Source organism: Hemitrygon akajei, chromosome 11 (genome assembly GCF_048418815.1).
Source record: "Hemitrygon akajei chromosome 11, sHemAka1.3, whole genome shotgun sequence".
NCBI classification, from domain to species: Eukaryota; Metazoa; Chordata; class Chondrichthyes; order Myliobatiformes; family Dasyatidae; genus Hemitrygon; species Hemitrygon akajei.
In genome coordinates, this window is record NC_133134.1 from 37,532,980 (window position 1) to 37,560,703 (window position 27,724).

Below are 27,724 nucleotides of genomic sequence, written 5' to 3' on the forward strand. Positions count from 1 at the left end.
TCTGTGAATAATAAAGATTACAGCTGTGCACAATTTTGAAGGAGAGTTAGGGAAATTTGCCATTTATTACCAGAAATGTAGTGTTGGCCAGAAATAAATGAGATATGCTGTTATGCAAAATGATATTATTTTTTCCAAGTTGTCAAAGTAAAAACAGAGCTAATGAGAAACTTACTTTAGAGGAGAAGCACTTGGATTCAAAAATGTTATACTTGAATAAGTTAGTGTGCGAAAAAGGAAATTATCTAGATAAAACTGGCTGTTATGATGGGAATTAGGAGATTGGCTTGAGGAGATGAGGGATAAGATGACAATAGGGTTATCAAGAAAGTCAAAACATAGGATAAGTGGAGCACAATTAAGTTTCATTGGTCCAATAATATTATCATTGCCACTACAAGAGAATATCCTTTGTATGATCTCCTTTGTGAAAACAAATCTGCAGGATACATTTAATGTAATTTTAATGCACTACTTTTTTTTCATCCTGTAAATTTCATTGATAATTCCTTTACTTACTATACAAATGCAATTTCCAGGCCTTGGTTTTAATAATAACCTTGTAGCAACCACCCTTTCCACTTGACAAAAAGACCTAATCACTTACAGAACACATCCATTTTACTCTGTACCCTGAACCTCTGATCACATTCTCTTTAATTCTCACCACACACCCACTTCAATTTTTTCCAGCCACTGAAACTATTGGGATTAATAACATGTGAAAAAAAAGCCCAGGAAATAGCAATCAATTCCATTAGGCATCTGGCCTCAACAAGGAAGGAGCCACCATTTCATTCCAGATAACAATTCCTGGTAATTGCATTATCATTGCTATTTACATTTCCTCTACTTTCCCTTGGTTTTATACTTGAACCATTTTGTATGCCACATGGTAACACCAGAGACTCCTTTCCAAGAAACTTACCATTAAAATTGGAAATACTTCTCTGTCACTTCACTGGCTCCAACTCACTTCCTGACAGAATTGTGGTAATAATTACATCAAGAGTACAACAGTTCAAAATTGGCAATTGGGAATGCTAATAATGCCAAGTTACATTCCATGTCCACGTGTAATATGCATGTATGTGTTTATATATATATAAACATAACAAAATAAAATGATTGTCTATATATATATATATATATATATACATACAAACATTGTATAAACATTGTGGTTTTATTGTGGGCAACCTTGCAGTTATTATTCCTGATGAATAATAATTATTATTATTAGTCCTGACAAAGGGTCTCGGCCTGAAACATCGACAGCGCTTCTCCCTATAGATGCTGCCTGGCCTGCTGTGTTCCACCAGCATTTTGTGTGTGTTGTTGTTTGAATTTCCAGCATCTGCAGATTTCCTCGTGTTAGTTATTATTCAGTCTGCCTTTTATCTCATTCCATTCCATCGTTGACTTCACTCTTATCTTTTTCTGGCTTTCTTTACACTTACTTAAAAGCATTCTATATTTATAACTACTTCACACCATGATTTATGAAGAGCAGCAACCTCGGCAGTTAACTTGTAATCTACACCAGAGTACGCCTAACTGCGTATTTATTGTTCTTTTGCCCCTCCTCTTTTCGGTTAGGGAGAAAGTCTGTTTTTCGGACCAATCAACGACGAGATTCCGCTCGCTAATGCGAAGACGGCACCTTTCTGCGGACCGGCAATTAGACACGGAGACCGCGGTTTTAACCAATCAATGCCCCGATTCCGCCCGTTTGGCGTGCGAGGAGAGAAAGTAGGCCAATCAAAAATGGGAATTGTCCCCGGCGGATTCTCAACCAATGCCGTTTCGAGTTATGGTTAATGGTGGCGGCCAATGGGGACGCGCTTGAGCTTGCTCCAGCTCGAAGCGAAGGAGTTTGTCTGGCGAGAGCGAAAGCGGCCGGGAAGGAAAAATTAGAAACTTCCGTTACAAATGCTTTACATCAACATGAAAGCGAGGAGGGAAGTAAACAACAAGGATTTATCTGCAGAATTTCATGTTTTCTAGTCTCCAGGGGTTCAAAGTTTTCGGAATTTAGGTCCCCCTCCCCTAAAAGCATGTTGGATGTGTTTTTATATCTGTGCGTGTGGGGTGCTGCGTCCTTAGTACCGTTCAAAGCACTAACTGAATGATAAAACTTTGTCAACTGCAGGTTTTACGGCGGGGTGAAGGATTTGCTCAAAGTTGGGAGTTATTCCAAGTGTGGAGATGAAACTTTTGAGGTCGAGATTGAGTACTGTTGGATCTCATTAAGATTTCGGAATTTTACTTATAGCACCACACTATTAGGGGAACAAGCAAACTTTCCTCGGAAATATAAACACGTTTTGTTTTAAAAAAAAGCGCCCAGATGGTTGGAGTTAATTATCAACCCGGAGTTAAACGAGGGAGTTAAGTTCAAAGGGATTAATTATTACTGTCTGGAATTCCCCAGCTTCGGATCAGAAGGTGTCAGAGGAATTACGAAAACAGATTTGGGAAGCAAACGCGCCCATTTCTACCTCTTTCCCCGGTGGCGGGGCGAAGGCGGTCGGAAGAGGGTATCGCGGTGGCCGTTCAGGAAATCAGGACTTTGGAGAGGGATCCGAACGCTGACCGGAGAGGTGCTAATCATTAATCTCCAGGCGGCAAAGGATTAAACCAATCCCGATCCTCCTCCCCATCGCAACCGGGCAAAAGAAAATACCAAGCAGCAGATCTGAGGTGGCGTTGATTTCTTTTTGAAAAGATACGTTGGTTTGGGAGGAGGAATCGGCAATTGAAAGAGTTAATACCAAAGCATAATCAATTGCAAGAGAGCGATCTGACTGCACTAATCGAGGATATCAACAGATGATGGGAGACGCGAGTTCTGGAGTGATCGATAACCGGGTGACCGCAGTGTTAGTTGTGGACGGTGGTTGCCCAGAGGTAATCGTTACATCAGGGGCTGAAACCCCGGGCCAGGAGGAGCTGATCGGTCATTCGAGCGGGGAAACTAGGCAGAGGACACCGCACTCTGAGGCTCCGAGCCATAAACTAATTGTAAGACCAGCGACATTTGTAATCAATCATTCGAAGGATCGATGCCAAAGCACATTTGTGCAAGGTCCGATTGGGACCTTTCACCTAAGAGGAGCCGATGAACAGGGGTCGGCTCAGCGCCCGCATTCAGCCCGTACTCAGGTTATCGGAATTGCCAAAGAAAACGAGAGTACGGACAGTGCAATCAGTAACCAAAGAGAAATAAAGCGAGGGCCTTGTTTGAGAGCTGTAATCAATAATCAGGTGATTGGGATCCCAAGTGGTGGTGGGATCGGAGCGATCATGGAACCGAAATCGGGAAAATTAAAAAACACGGCCAGATTTGCCAGTGCGAGAAGAAACTTTAATATGTTTGGATGTTTTGGGAGATTGTGGACATTTGTGCTGTTTCATATCCACGTGCTACAGACCCTTGCGCAAGGTAAGATGAGACTAGCATTCAGTAGGTCTGAAATCATCCTCTGGCGTGGAGGCTTAAAATGCTGTTTACACGCAGTTTGTGTTTCTTTTCATCGTGATCGCCGAGTAGAACACGTGTGCATTGTAGTTGGACGATTTTTTTTTATTTTTTCAAAGTTGCTCCACAATCAATAAGAAAAGTAGCGATTTGAAAACTGCAGCCAAATAGCGCATCGAAAGAGTTAAACGTGGAATTTTATACGCTATCATTTTTCACAGGCGGCTTACTTTCCAAACTGACTCGTAGTGGTAAGGAACAATTATCCATTGGCGACTGAGCTAATGAGACAGCGTCCTCTTTCAATTTCTTTCCAGGGAGGAAGGATAAATAATTAAAACATTAGGTACCTATCAGTATAAATTAGTGCCTTTACCGGTTCCACTTTTCATTGGCAATAGCAATACCAAGTACCAGTTCAAAGCAATCTCCCAATCCCTGTTCTGTTTTAATTTATTTTGATCCAGCAGTCTCCAATCTATGAACAGAACCCGCTCCAGTTTACCGATTAAAAGTGTTGTTGCTTCGCGATCGTATTGTTTATTTGTGATGTGTCACAAAGTATTGGGCACGGAATTGTTCCTTTTTGAACTCGGCGAATAAACGCATCTTGTATGTTTTGCTATTGAAATTTATTTTCTTGAAGTCGACATCGTCATAATTTATATGCACTGGTACTTTATTCAAGTTCCAGTGCCCCTCGTATCCCAGGATGTGATGTTTGTTTAGCAAAATGGAAAATTGCAAATCTTTAGCATTTTATTTAAGTTCCTATAGATTGAATGTTTTAATGATTGGAGAACCTGTCGATTAACTTAATTATTTAATATCCATATCTTCAGTTCATAGTTGTTCATGTTTCCACACTTTGCCTGTGAAAATAGTTTCAAATAAAGGACGAACACGAGGAAATCTGCAGATGCTGGAAATTCAAACAACACCACAACACAAAATGCTGGTGGAACACAGCAGGCCAGGCAGCTAAAAAAAATAAAGGACGGATTGATTAACCATCTGAAAGGATGTGGTATGAACATTTTCTTATGAGCCCCCTCTTGGCATCGGTTGATTACAGTGGGATGGCCAGCCCACTAGACACAAGCATCCAAATCAGATATCAACTCAGAATCAAGAGTTGAAGCTCTGAGCTCCATTTTCCACACTGCCCAGGATTATTTTTAGCATTAAAGTAGAGAGCTATCACTAAACCCAAAAAAAAACTCATTCTGGAAAATAATTTAAAAAATACAAAAAGAGAACAATGGTACAGGTAACTATGGTGTTAAGAAATATACTCAATTTTACTAATTTTGGAGGCACTCCAAAAGAGGTTCACCAGAAGGTTCCAGGAGAGGAGTGGGTTGGTTGTCCTTTTGCTGGCAGTTGAGGAAATTGGATCAGTATCCTTTGGAGTTGACAAGAATAAGTGATGAAATCTAAGGGGGCATTGCAAGGTAGATGTCTTCACTTGTAGAATTTTGAATGAGGAGACAGTTACAAGATAAGGGAGTGGTTGTTTAAAACTGAGATGAAGTAGGATTGCTTGTGGGTGGTGAATCTCTGAAATTCAAGAACAGGAGGGTAGTAGTGGAAGCTAGATTATTGGAGGTATTTTAAGTGGAGATAAATTTTTGAAAAATCTGTGAATTGCTGGCAGTGGGGTAGGAGCTGAGATCATATTGAATAATGGAACAGGTGGCCATCTCCTGCTTTGTATTCTTTTGATACTTGGAATATATTGCAGGGGTACCTAGTTGTTCAAAAGTCCTGTTTCTGTGTGTTATCCCTCTGCCATTTTCATGAGTGCTTTATTAAACATTCATTGCAGGTAAAACTAAATGTTATATAGTTTTTTTAAAAAAATTGCAAATCCCAAGAGAGCATGCGCAACTAAAATTATTAATCTGCATACCTGAATATCTGCTTTGAAGATCTGTAAAATAACAGAAGAAATTGATCATAAGACATGGCAAGTCAACCACTTATAACAAGGAAGTTGGTCATGCATTCCATTTAGCAGGATGAGATGAACACTTTGCTCCAAGTTTAGTACTAATTAACTTTTTTATCCTTCGTAAAGTGGCTGAGGTTTAATTGGTCGACAGTAACAAGTTAGGTGGCAGATTGCAAATTGCCAGGTGTAAATTGGGAGTAGAAAATTGCAAAGGGGCTGAAAATTGTTGTTGAGAAAATATTTGAAAGGCCCAGGGAATGTTGGCCTTTTCCTAATACATGCAATTCATTCATTGGTTTTACAAAACTTTGGTCTGATACTACTTAGAACGTTGTGTATAGTTCTGGACATTTCCTGTGAAGAAGCAAATGCTAGCATTGGAGGAAATACTAATCCAATTGATCCAGGAGCTGGATTATAATGAGTTGTATGGAGTAGACTTGTGCTGTAGTCCCTTGAGTGTAGAAGATTAAGGGACCTAATTGTCGTCTTTAAGGTGATTAAAGTTGCTAAGTAGATTGAAGCTCTACTCTGGTGGAAAAAATGTTAATACAGAGACATAATCTTAAAATTGGTGTCATGGAAGGTAATTAAAACCTATTGTTTATTTTAAAATTTTGTAACCCAGCATTGCGACAGGCCCTTCCGGCCCAGCAAACCCGTACTGCCCAGTGACCAATAAACCTACTGAACCGAATATCTTTAGAATGTGGAGCAGCTTTAAAACACAAGGTCACAGGGAGAGCTTACCAAGTCCTTCTAGACAGCAGCGGAATTGAACCTGGGTTGCTGTCACTGTAATAGTGTTAGACCACCATACCGTTCCTGAACGAAATCTTGGACACCGCTCCTCTTTCTAATTATGAGCCTTCCACAAATAGCAAATTCGTAAACCAAAAAATTCATTGATTTCTATTAGGTAAGGATGTTGAAGACCTTGGGTCCAGAACTAATTGATGGAGATTTTTTTTTCTCCATCTACTCCGCTTTTGCTGTTCGCATCTTACACTTTCACAACACGAGTAACAGTACAGCCTTTCCCTATCTTCAATATCATATGCAAATTTATATGACTGTGTGTTACGACATCAACCAAATATCAGAGGTTTGTAATGATAAACTACTTAATGCAAGTTTGTGTGCATTTGGAAAGAGGAAAAAGCCATTTATCCATTGTGAGTTCAATGCCTGGTTTCAGTAAGGTTTCTTTGAAGTTAATGCATTTCTATAAAGCTCTCTGCACCTCACTATCCTCCCTATTACCACCCACTCCCTACCTTGGGTTCCAAATGTATAAACATACAAAAGATATTAACTCAAAGAATAGCCTTGTTATTGGATTGGTTAGTATTTGGTTTTCTTGTATGAATTTATATAAAATTCAATTTAATCCAGAGTAAATCATGCTAGCCATCGTTTCAAGGTGAAACAACCATTGGGGACTTAAGTGCACAATTCTGATGTTCTCCTGGTTGCAGGTGTTTGGTAAATGACACCGGGGCAACATCTGTAGAAATGAGTGCAGTTGCTCTTTCAGGCCAAGGCTTTTCAGCAGAGCTTGTGGGGTGGGGGGGGGGGAAGATGAGGAGTAGAGTTGAAAGGTGGGGGGAGGGAGAAACACGAGGATGCATGGCCACTTGGGGTTTCCTCCGGGTGCTCCGGTTTCCTCCCACAGTCCAACACTTACCAGTTGGTAGGTCAATTGGTCATTGTAAATTGACCTGTGATTAGGCTAGGATTAAATCAGGTGTGAGGGTGGGGGTGGGGGGGAATTGCTGTTGCTGGGTGGCACAGCTCAAAGGACTGGAAGGGCTGATTCTGTCTCAATAAATAAAATAAGCAAACTGAAGCCATAGGTACAACTTTGTGGTTGTCTGGACATGTCACAGCAGAAGCTTGATCACAGTGTGCTTCCTCCCATCCCTCATTATTTAACGAGGCACGACTGACATGATGTGACTGTTTCACAAAAATCTTCCCAAGTTGCTAGAATGTTCTAAAAGTAATAAATTAGTTGCAAGAGCAACTCAGCAGGTCAGGCAGCATCAGTGGAGTCAAAGGGGTGGTTGATGTTTTGGGTTGAGACACTGTATCACGGCTTCCAATAGTGATGCTACGCTTTATTTCAGCAGTGGAGACCTTGACGCTGGAGACATTGGAGTGACCGTAACGGTTTGGGATCGGTCAGGGTGCTGGTAGTGCTCTTGTGTTGTGGGAGGTAAATCAGAGGCTTCTGGACTTGATACGATGATACGTCATCAGCAAAAGTGCTACTTGCACAGGATATCTCAGTTTTACTGAACAATGTATTCGCAGAGTTAGGTTTTCTAATCCTGTTATCACGAAACAATTTCACAACGAGGGATGCCCTTTGATGGACTGCCCTCTCTGTGAAGATGAGTGTCACGTTGGCTCACAGCTTCAGGAGTTTTCCAAGTTGCTGCAGAGGGCCTCTGCCCCGTCTCCCAGTTCGCTGCTCACTGCAGCTTTGGAGAGGGTTCTCAGGCTGGAGAACGATTTCACCTCCTTGGCAGTGAGTGCTTGGGTCACTTCAAGGAATTGATTGTCGACTTGAGGAAGGAAGAGTCAAGGAAACACACACCAGTCCTCACTGAGGGAAGGGTGAGCAGTTTCAGTTTCCTGAGTGTCATCTCTGAGGGTCTATCCCTCAGACCAATTAGAGAATGATTGACTTGAGGAGGAAACCAGAGGACATTGAGCCAGCCTTCATTAGAGGATCAAAAGTGGAGAGGTCAGCAACTTTAATTTCCTTGGTGGTGTTATTTCGGAGGGCCTGTCCTAGGTAAGTGCAATTACAGAGAAAGCATGACAGGACCTTTACTTCCTCAGGAGTTTGCGAAGATGAGGGATGATGTCTAAAACTTTGACAAACCTTTATAGATATGCGATGCAGTGTATATTGACTGGTTGCATCACGGAAACACCAATTCCCTTGAACGGTAAATCCTACCAACGCTAGTATTTATATCTTAGTCCATCACAGATAAAGCCCTCCCTGCCATTGAGCACTTCAATGTGAAACATTGGGGTAGGAAAGCAACAACCATCATCAGAGACCCTACCACCCAGGACATGCTGGTTCTCGCTGCTGCCATCAGGAAGGTGGTACAGGAATCTCAGGACACTCCACCAGGTTTAGGAACGATTACTGTCCCTCAACCATCGTGAACCAAAGGGGAAAAGCTTCACTCAACTTGCCCCATCGTTGAAATGTTTCCAGAACCTATGAACTCACTTCCAAGGACTCTTTATCAATATTTATTTCTTATTCTTTCATTTTGTACTTGACTAGTTTGTCTTTCGCATACTGGTTGAACACCTAAGTTGGTGCAGTCTTTCATTGGTTCTATTATGATTATTATTCTATTATGGATTTATTGAGTATGCCCACAAGAAAATGAACCTCTGGTTTGTATATAGTGAGATATGTACATTGATAATAAATTTACTTTGGACTTTGACTTACAGCTTCCCTTTGTGACTTCCAGGTTCTGGGTCTCTCCTTGTGAGTATTGGCCTTGGGGTCTTCCTGCAATTTTAAATTCTCTTGGTTGTTTCACGGTTTGATAAAGAATTAAATCTCCTGTTCCTTTTGTTCTCCTACTCCAAAGTGCTTTCATATCAGTATTCCAGATAAGTCCCACCTATCTTTCCCATTTTTGTTTCATTGCAGTTGGTTTATTTTTGTTACAGTACTTCACCAATTATGTAACATCGTTGTTAGTGTTATTGCTCCTCTAAAAAGTAGAGAACAATTGATTGCTCTTGATAGTTCATACAAGGACTTTATTCTACATGTAAGTTTGAATACTTATGTATTTTGCTGTCTTAACCTTGGCTTGCAGTTATCTATTATTATACCAGAAGCAGTCAGCTCTCCTGTTCTTCATTGAAGACTTGGATGGCATTGGAAGTGTCTTCAAGTTTGTTATCTCACTATTGCAAGGTGACCACTTCAAAGTAATTAGGCTGTAGCTTGAGGATGTTCTATTGAGGTATTGCCCTTATTTCATGCTGGTTTGGTTCATTCTGTGATCAGTTGATCTGGAAATTCACTCTTTCAATTTGGCAATATAGTTTTTTTGCCCCTCTATTTCCTGATATATTTTCTTATCCTTGGAGAAATTCACAGACCATTAACTTCTGTGTGGTAGCTTCCAGTATGGTACACACTACCTTCTATTCTGTGGTGGGTGTTTTAACCCTCTAACCAGCACAGATCTGAGACGCACCATTTATATGGAAGGATACTTTTCAGTGCAAATCTGATGACCCATTCCTCATTCTGGTTGCTCACAAGATTTAACAGCAATAATCAGCTAACTTGGGTAATCTCTCACGTGCTGCTTAGCAGGTCCACCTGCACTGATAGAAAGCATCTGTAACTGAATCCCTAATTTGGACGCTGAGGTTAGTTCCAGCACCAGTTTTCTGAGCTGCAGGTTTTTATTTTTGACAAGAATATGATGTTTATTTGTGCGCTTTTGACTGGGTGGTAATTCTCACTTAGGTGAGTCAACCATTTGCCAGCTCTCACCTTTTTGCCCAAGTAGTTTTGTCAGGGTCCCAAGGGAATCGTGACTTCCCTCTTTGCATTTATGGCACTGATGAGGATGTTCTAGTCTTGCATCAAAGCTGGGAGGTTTCTGCTTAAACCCTGTGTCCTCCCTTGGGAGAGACGTTGTGGGTGCTGCCTCAGTCAAGCCATCACAGGAAGTGTCACTTTCTGATAGGTTTCTCATCTTGACGTGCAACAATTGTGGAACCTGTATTCAGTTGAATATTGACTCATCAGGAGGTCTCATTTCGGTACATATGACCTGATAACAACTGCCATTACACAATGTCAGATATTTTTAAGACTAATTTATTTCAGGGGACCTGACGGAAACAGATGAAATCAAATTTACCTACTGCTTCGGAGTTGCAGGCCATGTTTGGAGATTTTGACCTCCTTCAGTTCTTCTAAATAAGGCTGCAGTATTCAGATCAATCAGATTGATTTAGTTATTAATGCATTTGAATTTAATGAGGGTAGAAGGGATTGGAAATACTTAATATTGCACGTGGAAGTTGAGTGATACCTGAAAGCAAGAATGATTTTAGCAAGACTGGGTTCAATCCAAAGATGCCTTTTAGAGAGGTTTCTCCAGCTCAAATCTTTTGCAAACTTATTGGTATGAGTGGTGTTCAAATTAATTTAATTTCAATTTTTGTGTCATTTAAAAAGAATATAATGTGAAAAGCAACATAACCCCAATTTCCCTCCAATGAAACTAACCCACATATGAGGTAAATGGTCAAAATCTTTATAGATGGGTAAAAAGTTATTTTTAAAAGAATATCCTGAGAGCAGTCAGAATGGGTCAAAAGTGTTAACCCTATAACGGATTTCCTTGAGATTAGGTTAGCTCAGGTGGATAAAGTGGTTAGTGGCAGTCAGTAACCACTTTTGGCTGTTGCAGAATGCGTTGCTGTCAGTTGCTTGCTTATCAAAAATGTCCAAATCTTGCCTTGTAAGCAAATGTGGCAGCCAAAATAGATACACTGTGGAGCACACGAAATGCTGGAGGAACCAGGCAGCATCTATGGAAAAGAGTAAACAGGCAGTGTTTCCTGCCGAGACCCTTCATCAGGACTGGAGAAAAAAGATGAGAAGGTAGAATAAGAAGGTAGTGGGAGGGTAGGAAGATATACCAGGTAGTAGGTGATAGGTGAAACCAGGAGAGGGGAAGGGGTGAAGTAAGGAGCTGGGAAGTCAATTGGTGAAACAGATACAGGGCTGAAGAAGGGGGAATCTGATAGGAGGACAGAAAGCCATGGAAGAAAGAGATGGAGGAAGTTTTGGGCAGGTTAGGAGATAAGGTGAGAGAGGGAAATGGGGATGGTGAGCGGAGGCATTACCAGAGTTTGAAAAAATCAGTGTTCGTGCTTTCAGGTTGGAGGCTACCCAGATGGAAATAAGGTGTTGCTCCTTCAACCTGAGTGTGCATTGTTTTCACGAACTTCCTGAAGAAGGGTCTTGGCTTGAAATGTCAGCTGTTTACTCTTTTTCCATAGATGTTACCTGGCCTGTTGAGTTCCTCCCAGCATTTTTATGTGTGTTGCTTTTGATTTCCAGCATCTCTGCATATTTTCTCATGTTTGTGTAACCACTAGGGGCACAAGACCATAAGGCATAGTAGCAGAATTAGGCCATTCAGCCCATCGAGTCTGCTCTGCCATTCTATCATGGCTGTTCGCGGATTGCACTCAACCCTATATATTTGCCTTCTCACCATATCCTTTGCTGCCCTGACAGATCAGGAAATGATCAACTTCTGCCTTAAGTATACCCACTGGCTTGCCCTCCACTGCAGTCTCTGGCAGAGCAGGCTATGGATTCACTACTCTCTGGCTAAAATAAAATCCTCCTGACCTCTGTTCTAAATAGGTGGCACCTCAACTTTGAGGTTGCGCCCTGTAGTTCTGGATACCCCCACCACAGAAAACATCCTTTCCACATCCACCCTATTCAGTCCTTTCAACATTCAGCAGGTTTCAGTGAGATCCCCATGCATTCTTCTAAATTCCAGTGAGTACAGGCCTGAAGCTGCCAAATGCTCCTCATATGTTAACCCCTTCATTCCTGGAATCATCCTCGTGGCAATGGGAATGCATGGAAAAGGGAGAAAACCTCTTGGAAGTTAACTAAATAGTTATCCATTTTATAATAAAACTCAGTCTGATTGTTGAATCTATAATGTTCTTTAATATCAATGCACTTTGTATCTATGTGAAAGGGTCAATGGTAGTGAAAATTGCTTATGTGTGAAGACATTATTTTGTAATGGAAAGGGCCATGGCTATTTTCTAGTTTGAATAAAATACCTTCTTGTGTGGTCCTGAGATGTCACAGTGAAAGTTAACTTCAGAAGTATTGGTTTGTGTACCTAACACACTGACCTTTGCACTAGGTCTTTGCATTCCTTCAAAAGATAGTGTTGGAGTAAAGAATGCTGAATCTACCTATTTAAGAAATGCCATGGGACAGAGCTATCGACTTGTTGCATTACTTAAGTTTGAAGGAAAGCTCTTCTGCGTCATTGTGCTTCACGCATAAAAGAAAAGAAAATAATTAAAGTACTGTCCCTCTCTTTCTAAAAATAGTGCTGTCACACCTTTCTAAATACTTCAGTTCTATACAAATTCTCACCATTAATTTAGAGAACAAGGAGAGAACAAGTTCATAGATACAAGACCAGGCAGGCCTTTATTTTTTTGAAGTTGCTGTCATAAGTGCCAGAAATGTATTTGACTCCAGAGAGCATATACAATCCATTTTCCAGTAGGATTACTAAATTAGGGATAGCAGGAATGTGGCTGTTTTTATCCCCTTTTAAGTTAGCTGAGATTACTTCTTGCATTCCACCTAGGTCCGAGTCAAAACTGTGTGATGTGGTGTAGTTCTGGAGATGAACTTGAAACATTTATTACTTAGATATTCTAGTGTTTCATATGCCAAACTAATGGGTGAACTTGTTTCTAATTTTTATGGACCAGCTTGTAAAGAAAGTTAACTATATCTTTTAGATCTGTAGCACTTGTTTGCAAAGATTTCACATGAACCATTCTACCTGAAATGTTAAGTAATGCCAGTTATTTAACAAGCAATGGCAAACAGATGCAAGTTCAAAAATGTCACATTTTAAAACAATATAATCAGTAGTAATAATGAAGTAATCTCATATCCAGTGCTGAAATGAAATATTTACTCTCTTTAATGAGTATTTAAATTCTCAAAAATAATTAAGTATAATGAAATGTATTGCATTTATAGATTAATATATAAGTTAGAAAGGCAAATGAGTTTAATAGTGGTGTAAATACACTCAATTTCTTCCACTCTTTCAGAGACTGAATGAGAAACTGATTGAATGTTTCAAACGTCCCTGCCTTGCTTTATTTCGTATCTGTCATAATCCGAAGATTTGCAGTTGAACCCTGGCCCACTTGAGAAAAGTAAATAATTTTAACAATGGGACTGTGGAAAAAATTAGGCCTGCCACTTATCTGTTGGAAACGCCTGTTCATTTTAAGGTTCAGTTCTGATTTCCTTTTTAACCAGAATGTTACTTGAAGTTAGAGAAAAGGAGGGGAAACAAAATAAAAATTGGAGGCTATAGCTAAACCACTAAGTACTAAGTTAAATGTTCCCCACCCAGTGTATTTTGTTCAGTGCTTATTCATGTTTCATATTAATCATATTGGACTGAACAGGAAATGTAAGCTTTTGGGAGTTTGCACAGAACAATTGAGTACTGCTAATCGCTTAACATTTTAAGCCACGAATGCAATTGAATTACATGATGATTGCAGAGCTCTGCCCCGATTATAAAATTTCACTTTTAAAAAAAACATAATCTGTAAAGATTGAGTTATCTGCATGTTGAGACGTTTTATATAATTATAACAGCTGATAGGATTATGCAGTTTTATGAATTAATTACTCATTTGGTCTCTGTGCTGTACCGCAGAGAGTGAGTGGCAGCTGTGAAAGGACAGACTGAAACAACCAAAAAGACCCAACCATCAACACAGCCCCCACTTACTCTTACCCACACTGCACCAGAAAATGTGGATCCTGGATTGGCTTCCACAGCTACCCGAGGACCCATCAATAGACAACCCCCTACTCGACTTGAGTAATTGCTCTACTACAACTGCATGTCATCTTAAGCAGTGAAATTTAGGAGGTTAATTTTGTCCTGCACGAGGAAGGGATATTGAGGTGCAGAGAGGTCTGAAGAAAGATGGTGAGTCCAATAGGAACTTGAGGCAGAGAGGGAGGGGTAGGCAAGTTTGGGTCTGTTGGTTCCGGGCAGAGATTGTGAATTGAATAGTTCAGAAGTTACTTGGAACAATGTGAAGAACTGTGTGCCGCTATCTGGAACAAGGTTTTGCTGTGAATTGTAATATGGAATTTGTTTCTGCACTGACAAATGAAATCTGTAAACAATTTTCTAGTGCACAAATGTGGATGAATTCTAGATGATAGATGTTTGAGGATGTACTGAAGTGAAGACGTACAAATTACAGAGCTGAGCATTCATACAATGACAATAGTGATTTTAAGGTTCAGTATCCTGACTCTGCCATATTTAAATTTTTTTGCATAGTTTCTGTGACATCCATTTTTCTCGGCATTGTTAAAGTCTGAATTATGTATTCTGCTCGTCTTTTTTATGATAGATCTGTGAATCTTCATAACTTAACGTCCTTGATACCCTGAATCCTTTTAAATCTATCAATACCCTTTCAAAAGTCACATGACAAACTTAAAATTCATGTATTGCTCATATCTGGTGAGAAATAGGAAATTCTGCAATAATAGGGAAAGAATAAAGTACTGTAGCTCAAAGTTGTGGTCCCTTAGAGGCAGAAGAGTGATAAATTAACATTTTTAAATTTATCATTTCAGAAAAGATATACATTTATGAAAACCGGAAGGAAGCCTTAAGAACAATAAGGAAATTGTTAATGATGTTTGAATATCTATTGTAGCAGAAATATAAACTCTTACTACTTGTCAATGTAAAAGCTCGGGTTTGATGTTCTGAACAAATTAACTAGAGTTGGTAGATGCATCAGAGATGATTTTCCAATAATCCTAGATTCTGGAACTGTCACAACAGATTGGAAGGTAATGATTATAACACAGTGTACTTACGGTTTAAGGTGGTGCTGGTGAAGCACAGTAACTGAGGCTATGACCTGCACCTAACGGTCTCTTGGACAGGCTGCAGTGATGAGTGTCTCTGTGGCTGTGAACTCACTTTCATGAACTTCAGTTCTGAATGTTATTTGAATACTTTTATTTTTTGCACGATTTGTTGTTTTTTTCCCCGCACATTGGGTGTTTGACAATGTATTTAAAAAAAAAAAATAAGGGGTCTATTGGGGTTCTCTTTTGTGACTGCCTGTGAGGAGATGAATCTCAAGGTTGTCCGCACTATACATTCGCTGATAATAAATGTGCTTTGAACTTTGAAGAAAGTCAGGGGAGATAAAGGTGAATGTTACAATGTTCTTGTAGTCTGGAAAATTTGAGAGGGGCTTGACAGGCAGAACATAGCCAAATCGAAGGACAAGGTAGTGGAAAAGCAAAGCTGGAATGGAACGTCAACAACTATATGGTGTGAGTTTTGCCATTAAGAATGAACAAATATGACACCTCAGTCACTCACTTAATGGATAACACTAGTGGCCCCATGATTCAGTTCATTGCAAAGCTGCACGCTAATATCATATATGAACGGACCTCTCAATGGTCTCAGCACAATTTCTATTCCAACCTTCTGGTTGGGCTTGAAGAGCAGTGGAAATCTTAACTAGCATCAGAGGTGAGCAGCTGATCTTCTTGAGTAAATTCAGTGCCATTGCCAGAAATCTTGAGGAAAATTGTGATCTGTATTGAGAGAGGAGGGAAAGCTGATTCCAATGAAGTCCTCCTGACAAAATGCTCAGAGCGCTGTCTCATTATTAACACCCTGTTTCAGTAGAAGACTCTTACAATGCCTCATGACAATGCTCCGCTTCAAGCACTGACACTTGATTACTTCCAAAGTATACCTCAGAGATGTCCACACGACACAAGTGTTGTCCTGATGCACTCTGTTCTCTCCGTCAGCACTCCCCAGAACCATGGTGGCATCAGAAATGTTGCCACAAAGTGGTGCTGAAGGTCTCGAGGACCCTGCATGGTTTAAAAGGCCATATGCCCACTGAGAAGCAAGAATACCTTAAGAGATTAAGATCTCCTCTCCCATGAGGAGGATATTTCAGAGGACCTCAGAGACACCAGTGGTAAGGTCATTTTCAAAAAAAGGAGATGAATTTGGTTTTGATTGCTCCAGAGAAGGTTTGCTATTGTCTGTCTTGAGTAGGTCAAAACAAGGGTACTCCTCTTCCCATTGGCTGAAAAGCGGCTCTCTGAATTGCAGTTTGTATTCTGATCACTTTGGAGCACAGTGGATGTGATCTTTGCTGTACGATGACTACTGGAAATATGGGGAGCAGTGTCAACTGTTGTACATGACCTTTTATGACTTATGCCTTTGACTCTCGAGTCAGATTCTGCAGCGGATAGTGAGGTCAGCTGAGAAGATCATCGGGGTCTCTCTTCCTGCCATCACGGACCTCTACACTGCACGCTGCATCCGCAAAGGAAACAGCATTATGAAGGACCCCATGCACCCCTCATACAATCTCTTCTCCCTCCTACCGTCTGGGAAAAGGGTCCGAAGCATTCGGGCTCTCACGACTAGAGTATGTAACAGTTTCTTCCCCTAAGCTATCAGACTCCTCAATACCCAAAGCCTGGACTGACACCTTGTCCTACTGTCCTGTTTATTATTTATTGCAATGCCTGCACTGTTTTTGTGCACTTTATGCAGTCCAGTGTAGGTCTGTAGTCTAGTGTAGCTTTCCCTGTGTTTTTTTTATTACATAGTTCAGTCTAGTTTTTTGTACTGTGTCATGTAACACTATGGTCCTGAAAATCGTTGTCTCATTTTTACTGTAACCCCCTGGGTCGCCTCAGGCTCGCTCAGCTTGTTCTCGTCTAAGGGGAGCAGCCTTCGGCCCCGCCAAACTGGGTAATCAGCTGGTGTGGATGCTGTGTGACATACACCATATGCGACTAAATGATTACAATTTATAAAGATTACGATAACTGATTAATAACCATACAGTATATATGAAGGAAAAGAAAATAACGAAAAGGCACCAAACTTATCAAAGTCCAAACCACTTTGTGCACAACCGTTGGAGCTCAATTAACAAAATCTTCTGGCCACCATTCGATCCCCTCCGAACTCCTCGACTCGCAGCTGAGGACCACCCAAAGTGGTCAGCCAAGCACATCTAGCTTCGTCTCCTCTCCTCGGTGTACCTCCTGGCCTCGGACCCCCACTTTGGGTCCGTTCCTCGCCCAGTTTACAGCATCGTGTCCTCTCTCTCTCACCCCCTCGTGCCGACTCCCCAAAAGCCCGCCAACAATAGCTTGCAGACTCAGAAGAAAGAACCACATTAATCCCAATTGGTTTATAAAGGAATACAATTCTCATTATCAGTAAATTTTAACCCAAACAAGCTTCCAGCACTCTCTTGCAACAAAGAAGCATTCCTACTTTTAACAAAACAAAGAAGCCATTTTGATTAACATACACAGTAACAAAGAAGAAGAAGAAGAAACCCCGCTTTACACTCTTCCCCCCAGCAAATAAAAGTCATGTCCTCATGACTATTAAATAACTCGCCCACTCTTCCTGCCAACACAAACCCTAACCCAGGCACAAACAATGACATTGCTTCCCAAACAGTAACCCTCACGCGCTGTTCCTCAGGTGTTACATAGGCCAACTATCTGGGAGTTCCCGAACCCTTCTGAGACCTCCGTACCCCCTCACCTAAACCCTTCAGTCTCGGACACAACTGGGGATACCTCGGGCCCGCTACCAACTCCTCTCTCAACCTCTCACTCATGCCCCCCACTGCACACAGCTAACCCTCCCCACTACACCTGACTCAGTGGGAAAAGGGCCAAAGGTCTCTTCCTCAATCGAGGGGAAAGTCAGCAAAAGGCAGCATGAACCACACATCCAGCACATCAGTCTTCGAATCCGTATTCTTCCTCATTTCTGCGATCGGCAGCTGCTGTCTGATCTTCTCCAAATGTAAACACGTGGCCTGCACTGCTCCTGCAGTCTCTTCAGCCTCCTGCAATCGAGAGATCAGCTTCTTCTCTGGCCCCTCCAACTCTCGCCACAGGCTCAGCAGTTCTGATTCACGCGTCCCGGCCATCTCAATCTGGAACGCAGTTACTCCACCAGCTTTTTCCACCCCGACCTGAAAAGCAGCAGTTAAAGATTGGTCAGCCTCCAGTTCAGTATTCACTGCACTTCTCTCCAGCTTTTTCTTCCTCATGGCTTCTTCCAGATCAACTTTCAGGTTTTGCACTTCATTTGAATTGTCGATGGTCATCTTCAGGTTCCCTTCAAGCTTCCGCTTCCCTCTTCCGAGATTTGTCCGCAATTTCTTCACCTCCGCAAACTCCCCTCTCCAGGCTCTCAGTTTGCTGTTGCCCTCAGTCAGACAACTTTCTTCGTTCTCTCCAACTTGTATGCACTGTACCAGCAGTTATGGTCGAAATGACAATAAAAGTTGACTTGACTTGAGATTCAGGCACCACTCGAAGTCATTTCCATCTAGGTCATACGAGGTGTTTGCTGGGTTTACTGCCAAATCCCAAGAATTTGTAGTAGTGGCTTTCTTTTAATGGTGTTAACACCTGGCCTGAAGATGTCAGTTTCTTCAGTTTTCCAATGCCTGCTGTAACATTTGCATATTGACCCAAGGAAAGTGGTTCAGCACATTTAATGGGATAAGGGAGAACACTGGAGTTTGATGGAAGTGACTGGCCTGGGGATGGGAAGTGCAGTAATGATACGCTAATCTTTTCATGGATGTATCCTTTCTTTACCCTCCCAGTGGATGAGAATTTTTTTTTTGCTAAGCAGATACTTGGAATTCTCACTAGATGCTTAGGCAGTGAATGTTGAAGATTCTGATGGGATATTTTAGATAAAGAGAAGGAAGAAATTTTGAGATTGGGTAGGAAATTCTGTGAGATACATGTTTTGCAAACATTTTGTTCAATTGTGAAACAAGATTGGGGCTCATAGCCTAGTGCTATTTTTACTTTATTAACAGAATTAAGGTCTTGGATTAAATGCATTTTAATTTTGTATTCCCATTCTAATTCACCTCTTTGTGGCTTCCTTCACTGTTATAACAAAACACAAAGCTGAAACAGCTTTAGAATAAAGCCTTGTTTTCTAACTGGCTTATTGAAGCCTTCCGTACAAAATATCAAATTCAGCAGCTTCAGATAATTCACCTGGTTTGTCTGTATAAGAACTGGTCACTTCTGCTGTGGGTCATTCTTGCATTAAATTGATTCACTCTTCCTGCACCATAACTGCCTGACCTGCTGAGTATTAAGAGCATTTCCATGTTCCTTTTGTTCTCTTGCTCTCTCACATGACCAAATTGTCACCATTGTGGATGTTGTCTCTCCTTTTGCCTTATTCCCGTGCAATGCTCTCTGCAATTAAAATTAAATTTCTTTTCACCTTTCCTAGTTTTGAAGAAAGGTGTTTGTTTCACTTCCTGAAGATGCTGCAGATGACCTGTTGAACGTTTCCAACATTTCCTACAAAGATGTGGCAAAATAAGATTCATACATACTTTAATTGAAGATTTGGTGACCAGTTCATATTACAGTAGCCGTTTGTGTTTTGCAGTCTTTGCTGTAGTCCTTTATTTTGGTCTGGTTTATTTTTAACAGTTCTAGTCACCATGAGACATCTAGTTGATGGGATATAAAAATTCAGACTGCAGAGCATTTTGTGACTATTGTCTGTTCCAGTATATAATCAGCTTCCTAGGATGGGCATGGAGAAACAATCTCACTCTATATTTCTTCTACGCTCTGCCCCCCCCCCCTTCCTATCTCATGAAATACTCTACATTGTGCATATAGAATTATTTCCCTGAAAACTGATGAAGCTCATCGAAATGGAGGGGGTTTAACAGAATCCTAATCCTGCTTCTGCATGCTTGGTGTCGTCCTGTATATTCTCAAACCTGTGCTCCTTTTATTCCACTTTGTCATTTTCTTCTGTTTTCAATTTACAACTTTTCACATGAGCTCTCAGTTGTTCACACTGTCGGGGACGCAGTGCCTTAACTATTCATATGTTCACTTTAACATTACAATCTCTGTAGTTTTCTTCTTGTATTTGTTTTCACTGAATATTATATCATGTTTTTATTTTAATTTGCATGTTATTACCATAATTTCTATACTGTTTTACTTGTACTCACATTCTGTCCTTTGGTCTGTTTGCCTTCAAGTGCTGTTATTCTTTCTAGTTCTGGTGAGGGGTTACATCTAAATACACCCGAGCAAGCACTTGAACCAAGGCATAAAAGACTATGAATCTAATGCAGATAAATGGGATTAGTTCAAATGGGTTCAACAGTCAGTGTGGATATGATGGGTCTATTCTCTCCTGTACCATTCTCTGACTCTTAGACAGTAAAAACAGAAGTCTGTTTCCTTTCTATAAAAAGGTCACTGAGTTGTATGAAATGGCTAACACATTCTGCTTTCGTTCAAAAGTTTCAGAATGTGCAATTCTTGCTTAGCAAGAACCATTTGGTTGTGTGTAGGAACCACAGCCAATAACCTAATAATTAGAGATAATTTAGCTGCTTGGAACGTAGGCTGCTTCAGGCACTTCGGTATATTCTGGGCTGCCATTGTGAGTTTCTACTTGTGCACCTTGAATCTGAAGAACTGTTCAACATTACACCACCTGTTGTCTGAATAAAAGTATTGTAAAATCCTCTTTTCAATGAGAGAGAGAGGAAGATCTAAACATTCGGAGGTAAGTGTGGGGCCTGCCTTGTTATGGTAATGGTGATCTGGTTGCCCAAGGATACCCAATGACAGATGTTCTCAGCACATTTTTATCAAGCTTTTATTTACCCCATGTTGCCCTTGGAGGAGTATGATATGACGAAGGATGTGATCCTGTACAAGATTGATATGGAAAGTGCTTTGGGCATGCAGGGACAAATTGAATCCGTAAATATCCATTTGAATTTCTTGAACATGAAAACGGTAATTTCTGTTTCTGTCTTTCTTTTTTTCAAAAATAAGTTTCTTTCACAGCAGCTGTGAAGCAAGCTGCTAGAAGGGGTAATAGAGGCAAGTAGAATTACAGCATTGAAAAGCATTTGGGCAGATGCTTGGTTTGGAAAGATTAGAGAGATATAGGCTGAGTTCAGGAAAATGAGACCGGCATAGGTAGGAAACTTAGTTGCCATGGACGGATTGGACTGAATGGCCTGTTTCCATGTTAACCAAACCATTTTTTTTTCAATGTTCCTCCTTAACTCTGATATTAGACATTGTTTATCTTTTCATCTATACATTAAAGAAAGTCGGTTTGGAATTTATTGTGGAGCACCATTGTCTGTTTGGGAGATTGTAATCAGGCTTTTATTGATTGAAGTTGTCACGCTGGCTTAATTTCCACATAAAAGAGTTTCTTGGTTCTGGGTTAGCATAATAACAAAAATTATAAACTAATGTGAGAGTGACATGGAGTCAGAAGAGGCTACAGATGCTGGAATCTGGAGGAAGGCAGCAGGTCAGGTACCATCTGGGGAGGGGAATGGACAGTTTGTGTTTTGAGTTGAGATCCTTCATCCGAGACTAAAAGGTAGGGGGGGGGGGGGAGGTAGCACGTATACAAAGATGGAGGGAAGAAGCAGAGCAAGAGTTGGAAGGCGATAGGTGGACGCAGGTGAGGAGGCACAATAGGCAGATGGGTTGGAATGATATCAGACGGTGAAGCAGAAGTGATAAGTGGGTTAATGATGATGGAATCTGAGAGGAAGGTGGAGCATGGAATAAAGGGAAGGTGATGGGCGGGGAACCAGTGAGAGGAGTGTACAGGTGATGGGCAGATGGAAAGGGAAAGAGATGGTGATGGGGGCTGGGTGGATCACAAAGAGACATATTGGAATAAATTGAATGGTTGGCTGTTTTATTAGTGTAATGGAATTTTTTCAAGAAATAATAGGGCAGATATAGTACAGTGGTTATGATAAAATTATGTTATAATCATTATGATGACTCTGGGATTCTGAAGGCAAAAGCAATATAAAGCAAGCATTAAAAGGTGCAGTCTTCCATAAAGGTTTGCACACAGCAAACTCTAATAATCCACTTTCAGATCTTTTTGAAACCTTGGTTGTTTTGGCATCAGGCTCAGCTGGTAATTTTTCCACAGTCTCATCCCACTCACAGCCACCCAGGTTTCAACGTTCCAATCCCATTCACCAGGACCCAACTTTGAATGTTGTCTTTAGTCTGAACAGGGGTTTATTTCTTGCATTATACTGTAACCTTCAGGGGTACATTGAAGTATCTATTACAATACTGTGCAACATCTTTATAAACAAAAATGAATTATAAGTGTTTGTGCGTGTGTTCATATCCACTAGTTTAGAAAATCTGGTAGCCAAGCACCACTTTCACTCCAATCATACCTGATTGTCAGTTATATGTTCTGAAGTTAGGAATTGAACAATAAAGATCACTTAAATTACAAACTGTACACGTTATTTTCTAAATTATTCATGTGCTACCTCATAATTTTTTACTGATGCTAATTGTAGTCAATGAAAACTTCAATGAAGTATTACAAACGGCTATTCAAGGAGGTGGATAAGTAGCAGATACTGTCAACCAGGGAAAAGTGAAATGCAATATAAACAAGCGGCCACTTTATTAGGTACACCTCATTAATGCAAATATCTAATTAGCCAATCATGTAGCATGTAGATATGGTCAAGAGGTTCAAGTGTTGTTCACACTGAACATCAGAGTGGGGAAGAAATGTGATCTAAGTCACTTTGTATGTGGAATGATTGTTGGCAGCAGATGAGGTGGTTTGAGTATCTCAGACACTGCTGATCTCCTGGGATTTTCATGCACAACAGTCACTAGGATTTACAGAGAATGGTGTGGGAAAAACAAAAAAAATCCAGTGAACAGCACTTCTGTGGGTGAAAATGCCTTGTTAATGAGAATGGTTGGAGGAGAATTTCCAGCTTGGTTCAAGCTGACAGGAAGGTGACAGTAACTCAAATAACCACATGTTACAACAGTTGTATCCAGTAGAGCATCTCTGAATGCATAACATGTCAAACCTTGAAGCGGATGGGTTACAGAAACAGAAACTTCAACGTTCAATATAAATTCATTTCAAAGTGCATATATATCATCGTATACAACCCTGAGATTAATTTTCTAGCGTGCAATCACAGTAAATACACAAAGCACAATAGAACCAGTTCAAGACCGTACTCAATAAGACAGACAACCTATGTGCAAAAAAACAGCAAACTACAAATACAAAAAGAACGAGAAAACAGAAATAATGAATAATTAAGCAATCAATATTGAGGACATGCGATGAAGAGTCCTTGAAAGTGCTTCCATAGGTTGTGGGAACGACTCAATGTTGAGGCAGGTAAAGTTGAGTGAAGTTATCCCATCAGTTCAAGAGCTTGATGACTGAGGGGTAATAACTATTCCTGAACCTGGTGGTTTGAGTGCAGAACCTCCTGTACCTTCCTGATGGCAGCAGCGTGAAGAGAATGTGGCCTGGGCGGAGGTGTGTCCCCGATGATGGATTCTGCTTTCCTGTGACAGTGCTCTGTGTAGATGTGCTCAGTGGTGGGGAGGGCTTTACCCATGATTGTCTGACTGGGCTGTGTCCACTACTTTTTGTAGGATTTTCCATTCAAGGGCATTGGTGATTCCATGCCAGCTCATGATACAACCAGTCAATATACCCTCCACCCCACATCTATCAAAATTGTAGAAGTTTTAGATGACATGCTGAATTTTCGCATATTTCTCAAAGTAGAGGCGCTATCGTGCTTTCTTTGTAATGGCACTTACGTGCTGGACCCAGGGTAGATCCTCTGACATGAGTTGTGACTCTGTCCACCACTCATCCCCCGTTGAGGACTGGCTCACCAACCTCCAGTTTCCTCCTCCTGCGGTTAGTAATCATCTCCTTGGTCTTGCTGACATTGAGTGAGAGGTGGTTGTGGGACTATTCAACCAGATTTTCAATCTCCCACCTATATGCTGATTTGTCACCACCTTTGATTCAGCCAACGACAGTGGTGTCATCAGCAAACTTGAATATGGCATTGGAGCTGTGCTCAGCCACACAGTCATAAGTGTAAAGAGAGAGCAGGGGACTAAGCACACAGCCTTGTGGTGTACTTGTGCTGGTGGTGATTGTGGGAGAGATGTTGTTGCCAATTTGTACTAACTGGGGTCTGCAAGTGAGGATGTCGAGGATCCAGTTGCACAAACGGGTAATAAGGCCTAGGCCTTGAAGCTCATTGATTAATTTTGAGGGGATGATAGTATTGAGTGCCAAATTGTGGTCAATGAAGAGCATCCTGGTGTATGCATCTTCACTATGCAGATGTTCTTGCATGAGCTTTCTGATGCTGGTGTTTATCCCCTCTCTGGATGCAAAGATAGATTATTAAGGCTTAAAGGATCTTAATAAATGAGAGGATGTTTCTGGTAGTCAGCAAAATGATTCAAGCAAAGGTACAGACTAATAACAGAATTAAAGGGAAGGCTAAATAAGTATTCTATACAGTGGTTATTATGTGTATAACACCCTGGTTCACATTTTTTGCTGTAGGTATCTCATTTTAGCAGTTCCGTAAGAGCAGTCTGTTCTGCTTTCAGCCTGTTTGGGTTATTGTCAGTAAGATGAAAGAGCTGATTGTGGACTTCAGAAAAAGGGTAAGATGAAGGAATACATACCGATCCTCATAGAGGGATCAGAAGTGGACAGAGTGAGCAGTTTCAAGTTCCTGGGTGTCAAGATCTCTGAGGATCTAACCTGGTCCCAACATATCGATACAGCTATAAAGGCAAGACAGCGACTACACTTCATTTGGAGTTTGAAGAGATTTTGTATGTCAACAAATACACTCGAAAACTTCTTTAGATGTACCGTGGAGAGCATTCTGACAGGCTGCATCATCTGGTATGGGGAGGGGGGTGGGGTTACTGCACAGGACCAAAAAAATCTGCAGAGGGTTGTAAATTTAGTTGGCTCCATCTTGGGTACTAGCCTACAAAAGTACCCAGGACATCTTCAAGGAGCAGTGTCTCAGAAAGGCAGCGTCCATTATTAAGGACCGGCACCCAGGGCATGCCCTTTTCTCACTGTTACTATCAGGTAGGAGGTACAGAAGCCTGAAGGCACACACTCAGTGATTCAGGAACAGCTTCTTCCCCTCTGCCATCCGATTCCTAAATGGTCATTGAACCCTTGGACACTGCCTCACTTTTTAATATATTATTTCTGTTTTTGCGCAATTTTTAGTCTAATCAATATACATATATTGTAATTTGTTTATATTATGTATTGCATTGAACTGCTGCTAAGTTGACAGATTTCATGACACATGCCGGTGATTCTGATGCGAGATTTGGAGGAATGTTGATCATCCAATTAGGATAGTGAAACTGGGAGGTTTTGTGAGGAACACTGAGATTGGTCTCGGTTTTTTTTAGTTCAGTGGGAGATGAAGAGAGAAGACACTGAGGAGATCCAGTCTTCGAATTATTTGATAGGGAAATGTGCTGGGGATCTCCTGAAGATCGGTGAATACGTGTGACTTTCGGAAGAGTTCAGCTCCAACTTGTGCACATTTGACTGTTTAATTATTATGGGCCCTTTTTGTTTTTTGTCTTTAACTAGACCTTAAGATTCATAAATATAATTTCTTTCATCGTATGCAGTATGCTGTCTGATATTTCTTGGCACTGAATTGTAACTGGGGAGCAGATTACACAGCATCTGCACAGACTGGTGTTTGGGGTGGGAGAGCCTTCTCAATCTCATAGGTTTGGCGGGACCAGAGTGTGTATACCCTATTCCTATGCAACCAGCAGGGTTTCATGTGAAATTATCTGCACAGAATGCATAAATTATTATTTAAGAAAATCTGAGTATTTACAGAAACGCAATGAGAAGTGAACAAGGAGAATGGACTGAAATAAGAACTTGCGTGTTGTGTAGCACCTGTCATTCACTGGGCTGAATAATCTGTTTCAGCTCCGGAATAAGTTTGATTTTCTTCATTGCCTTGCATATTGAACACTCCTACCAAGTCGTGCTTCTCACCTTACCATGTGCAGTTCGAATCAGTCTGGACACCTGACTGCCGTCGTGCAAAGAGAACTCTGACTCGGCGGTCTGTGTTGGATTCTGAGGCTCAGTCTATTGGAGTCATATGTGGGACTGTCTCAGATCAAAGGTAAATGTACAACTTGCATTGATGGATCCCAGTGTAGTGCTGCATTGCAGAATCCTGGTTGTCATTGGAATGCCTTATATTGGACAGGCTTGCATGCAAAAGATCAATGGATAAAGATAAGTTCAAGTAATGTATTTTTCTTTGTGTTGCCAGCTAGTGACAGAACCATAGATGCTGATACCAGCTACATTCTAGAATATTCCACCATCTTGATTGGTCACGATGGCACTGAGCAGCTCTTGCTCTCGGGTATGGAAGTGTCTTGTCTGAGATAAATTCTGTTCCCTTTGCTTTCTGCATTTCTTCCAAGTTGGATTATCATGTAGAGGACACAAGATCTTCTCTGATTGCGAAGCGAAGCTGTCTCAGGTCTGGTTAGTATTTGGAAGGGGGCTGGCTGGAAATACCATATTCCCTTTGTTTGGAATCACTCCTCCCCCACCACCTCTCTTTCTGAGAACTCTCATTTGCATTCACAAACCCGTACTATTCAGCTGTAGCAAATGTTACTTAACTGATTGGCTTGTGGTGTTAGTTCTCTTAATCTAGGCACAAATTCTTTCATTTGTGTGGGAATAGTTGTAAGGTCAACTGGGCAGGGTTTCCTTTTGATATGCACATTTGTTGGTTCAGTTGATCTGCTGATTTTGTTCTATGTGCTTAAATATAATCGTTTAATAGAACTATCCTGCTTCCTTGACCATTTGAAGAGATGGCAGGGAAGATTAAGTCATCACTGTTGTGGGTCTGGAATGGTGTAGGTCCACACGGACAAGAGAAGCAGAAAGTGGAATTGATTATCAAATATACCGAGATACAGCAAAAAGCTTGTCTTGCATACTGCTCATCGCAATCAGATCATCGAGGTCAGGCCCTCTGATGGTCAGGGTCAATTATGGGTGTTGCATCCGAGCAGTCTGTGTTAAAGACTTAAGAACTTTTTTTTTAAAGCTATTATTAATGCTTTTTGAGTTAGTGATTTAGATGCATATCATATTATTACTGAGTTAAGTATTGTATGTAATGAGTTTTTGCTACAAGTGTATGGGACATTGGAAAAAATGTTGAATTTCCCCATGGGGATGAATAAAGTATCTATCTATCTATCTATCTATCTATCTATCTATCTATCTATCTATCTATCTATCTATCTATCTATCTATCTATCTATCTATCTATCTATCTATCTATCTATCTATCTATCTATCTATCTATCTATCTATCTATCTATCTATCTATCTATCTATCTATCTATCTATCTATCTATGTGCAAGCCTGGACAG

The 27,724-nt window shown here is 40.8% G+C and overlaps 1 protein-coding gene across 2 annotated transcripts in view; it reads left to right on the forward strand.

Moving 5' to 3' along the window:
* The first annotated feature begins 1,864 nt into the window (after positions 1-1,864).
* sdk1a (sidekick cell adhesion molecule 1a) overlaps positions 1,865-27,724 on the forward strand; it is a 769,571-nt gene continuing 743,711 nt past the window's right edge. For both annotated transcript variants that reach the window (XM_073060649.1, XM_073060650.1), the window contains exon 1: positions 1,865-3,445. In XM_073060649.1, coding sequence (XP_072916750.1) covers positions 2,833-3,445 — 613 coding nt within the window. In that variant the 5' untranslated portion in view covers positions 1,865-2,832. The remainder of the gene's footprint in view (positions 3,446-27,724) is intronic.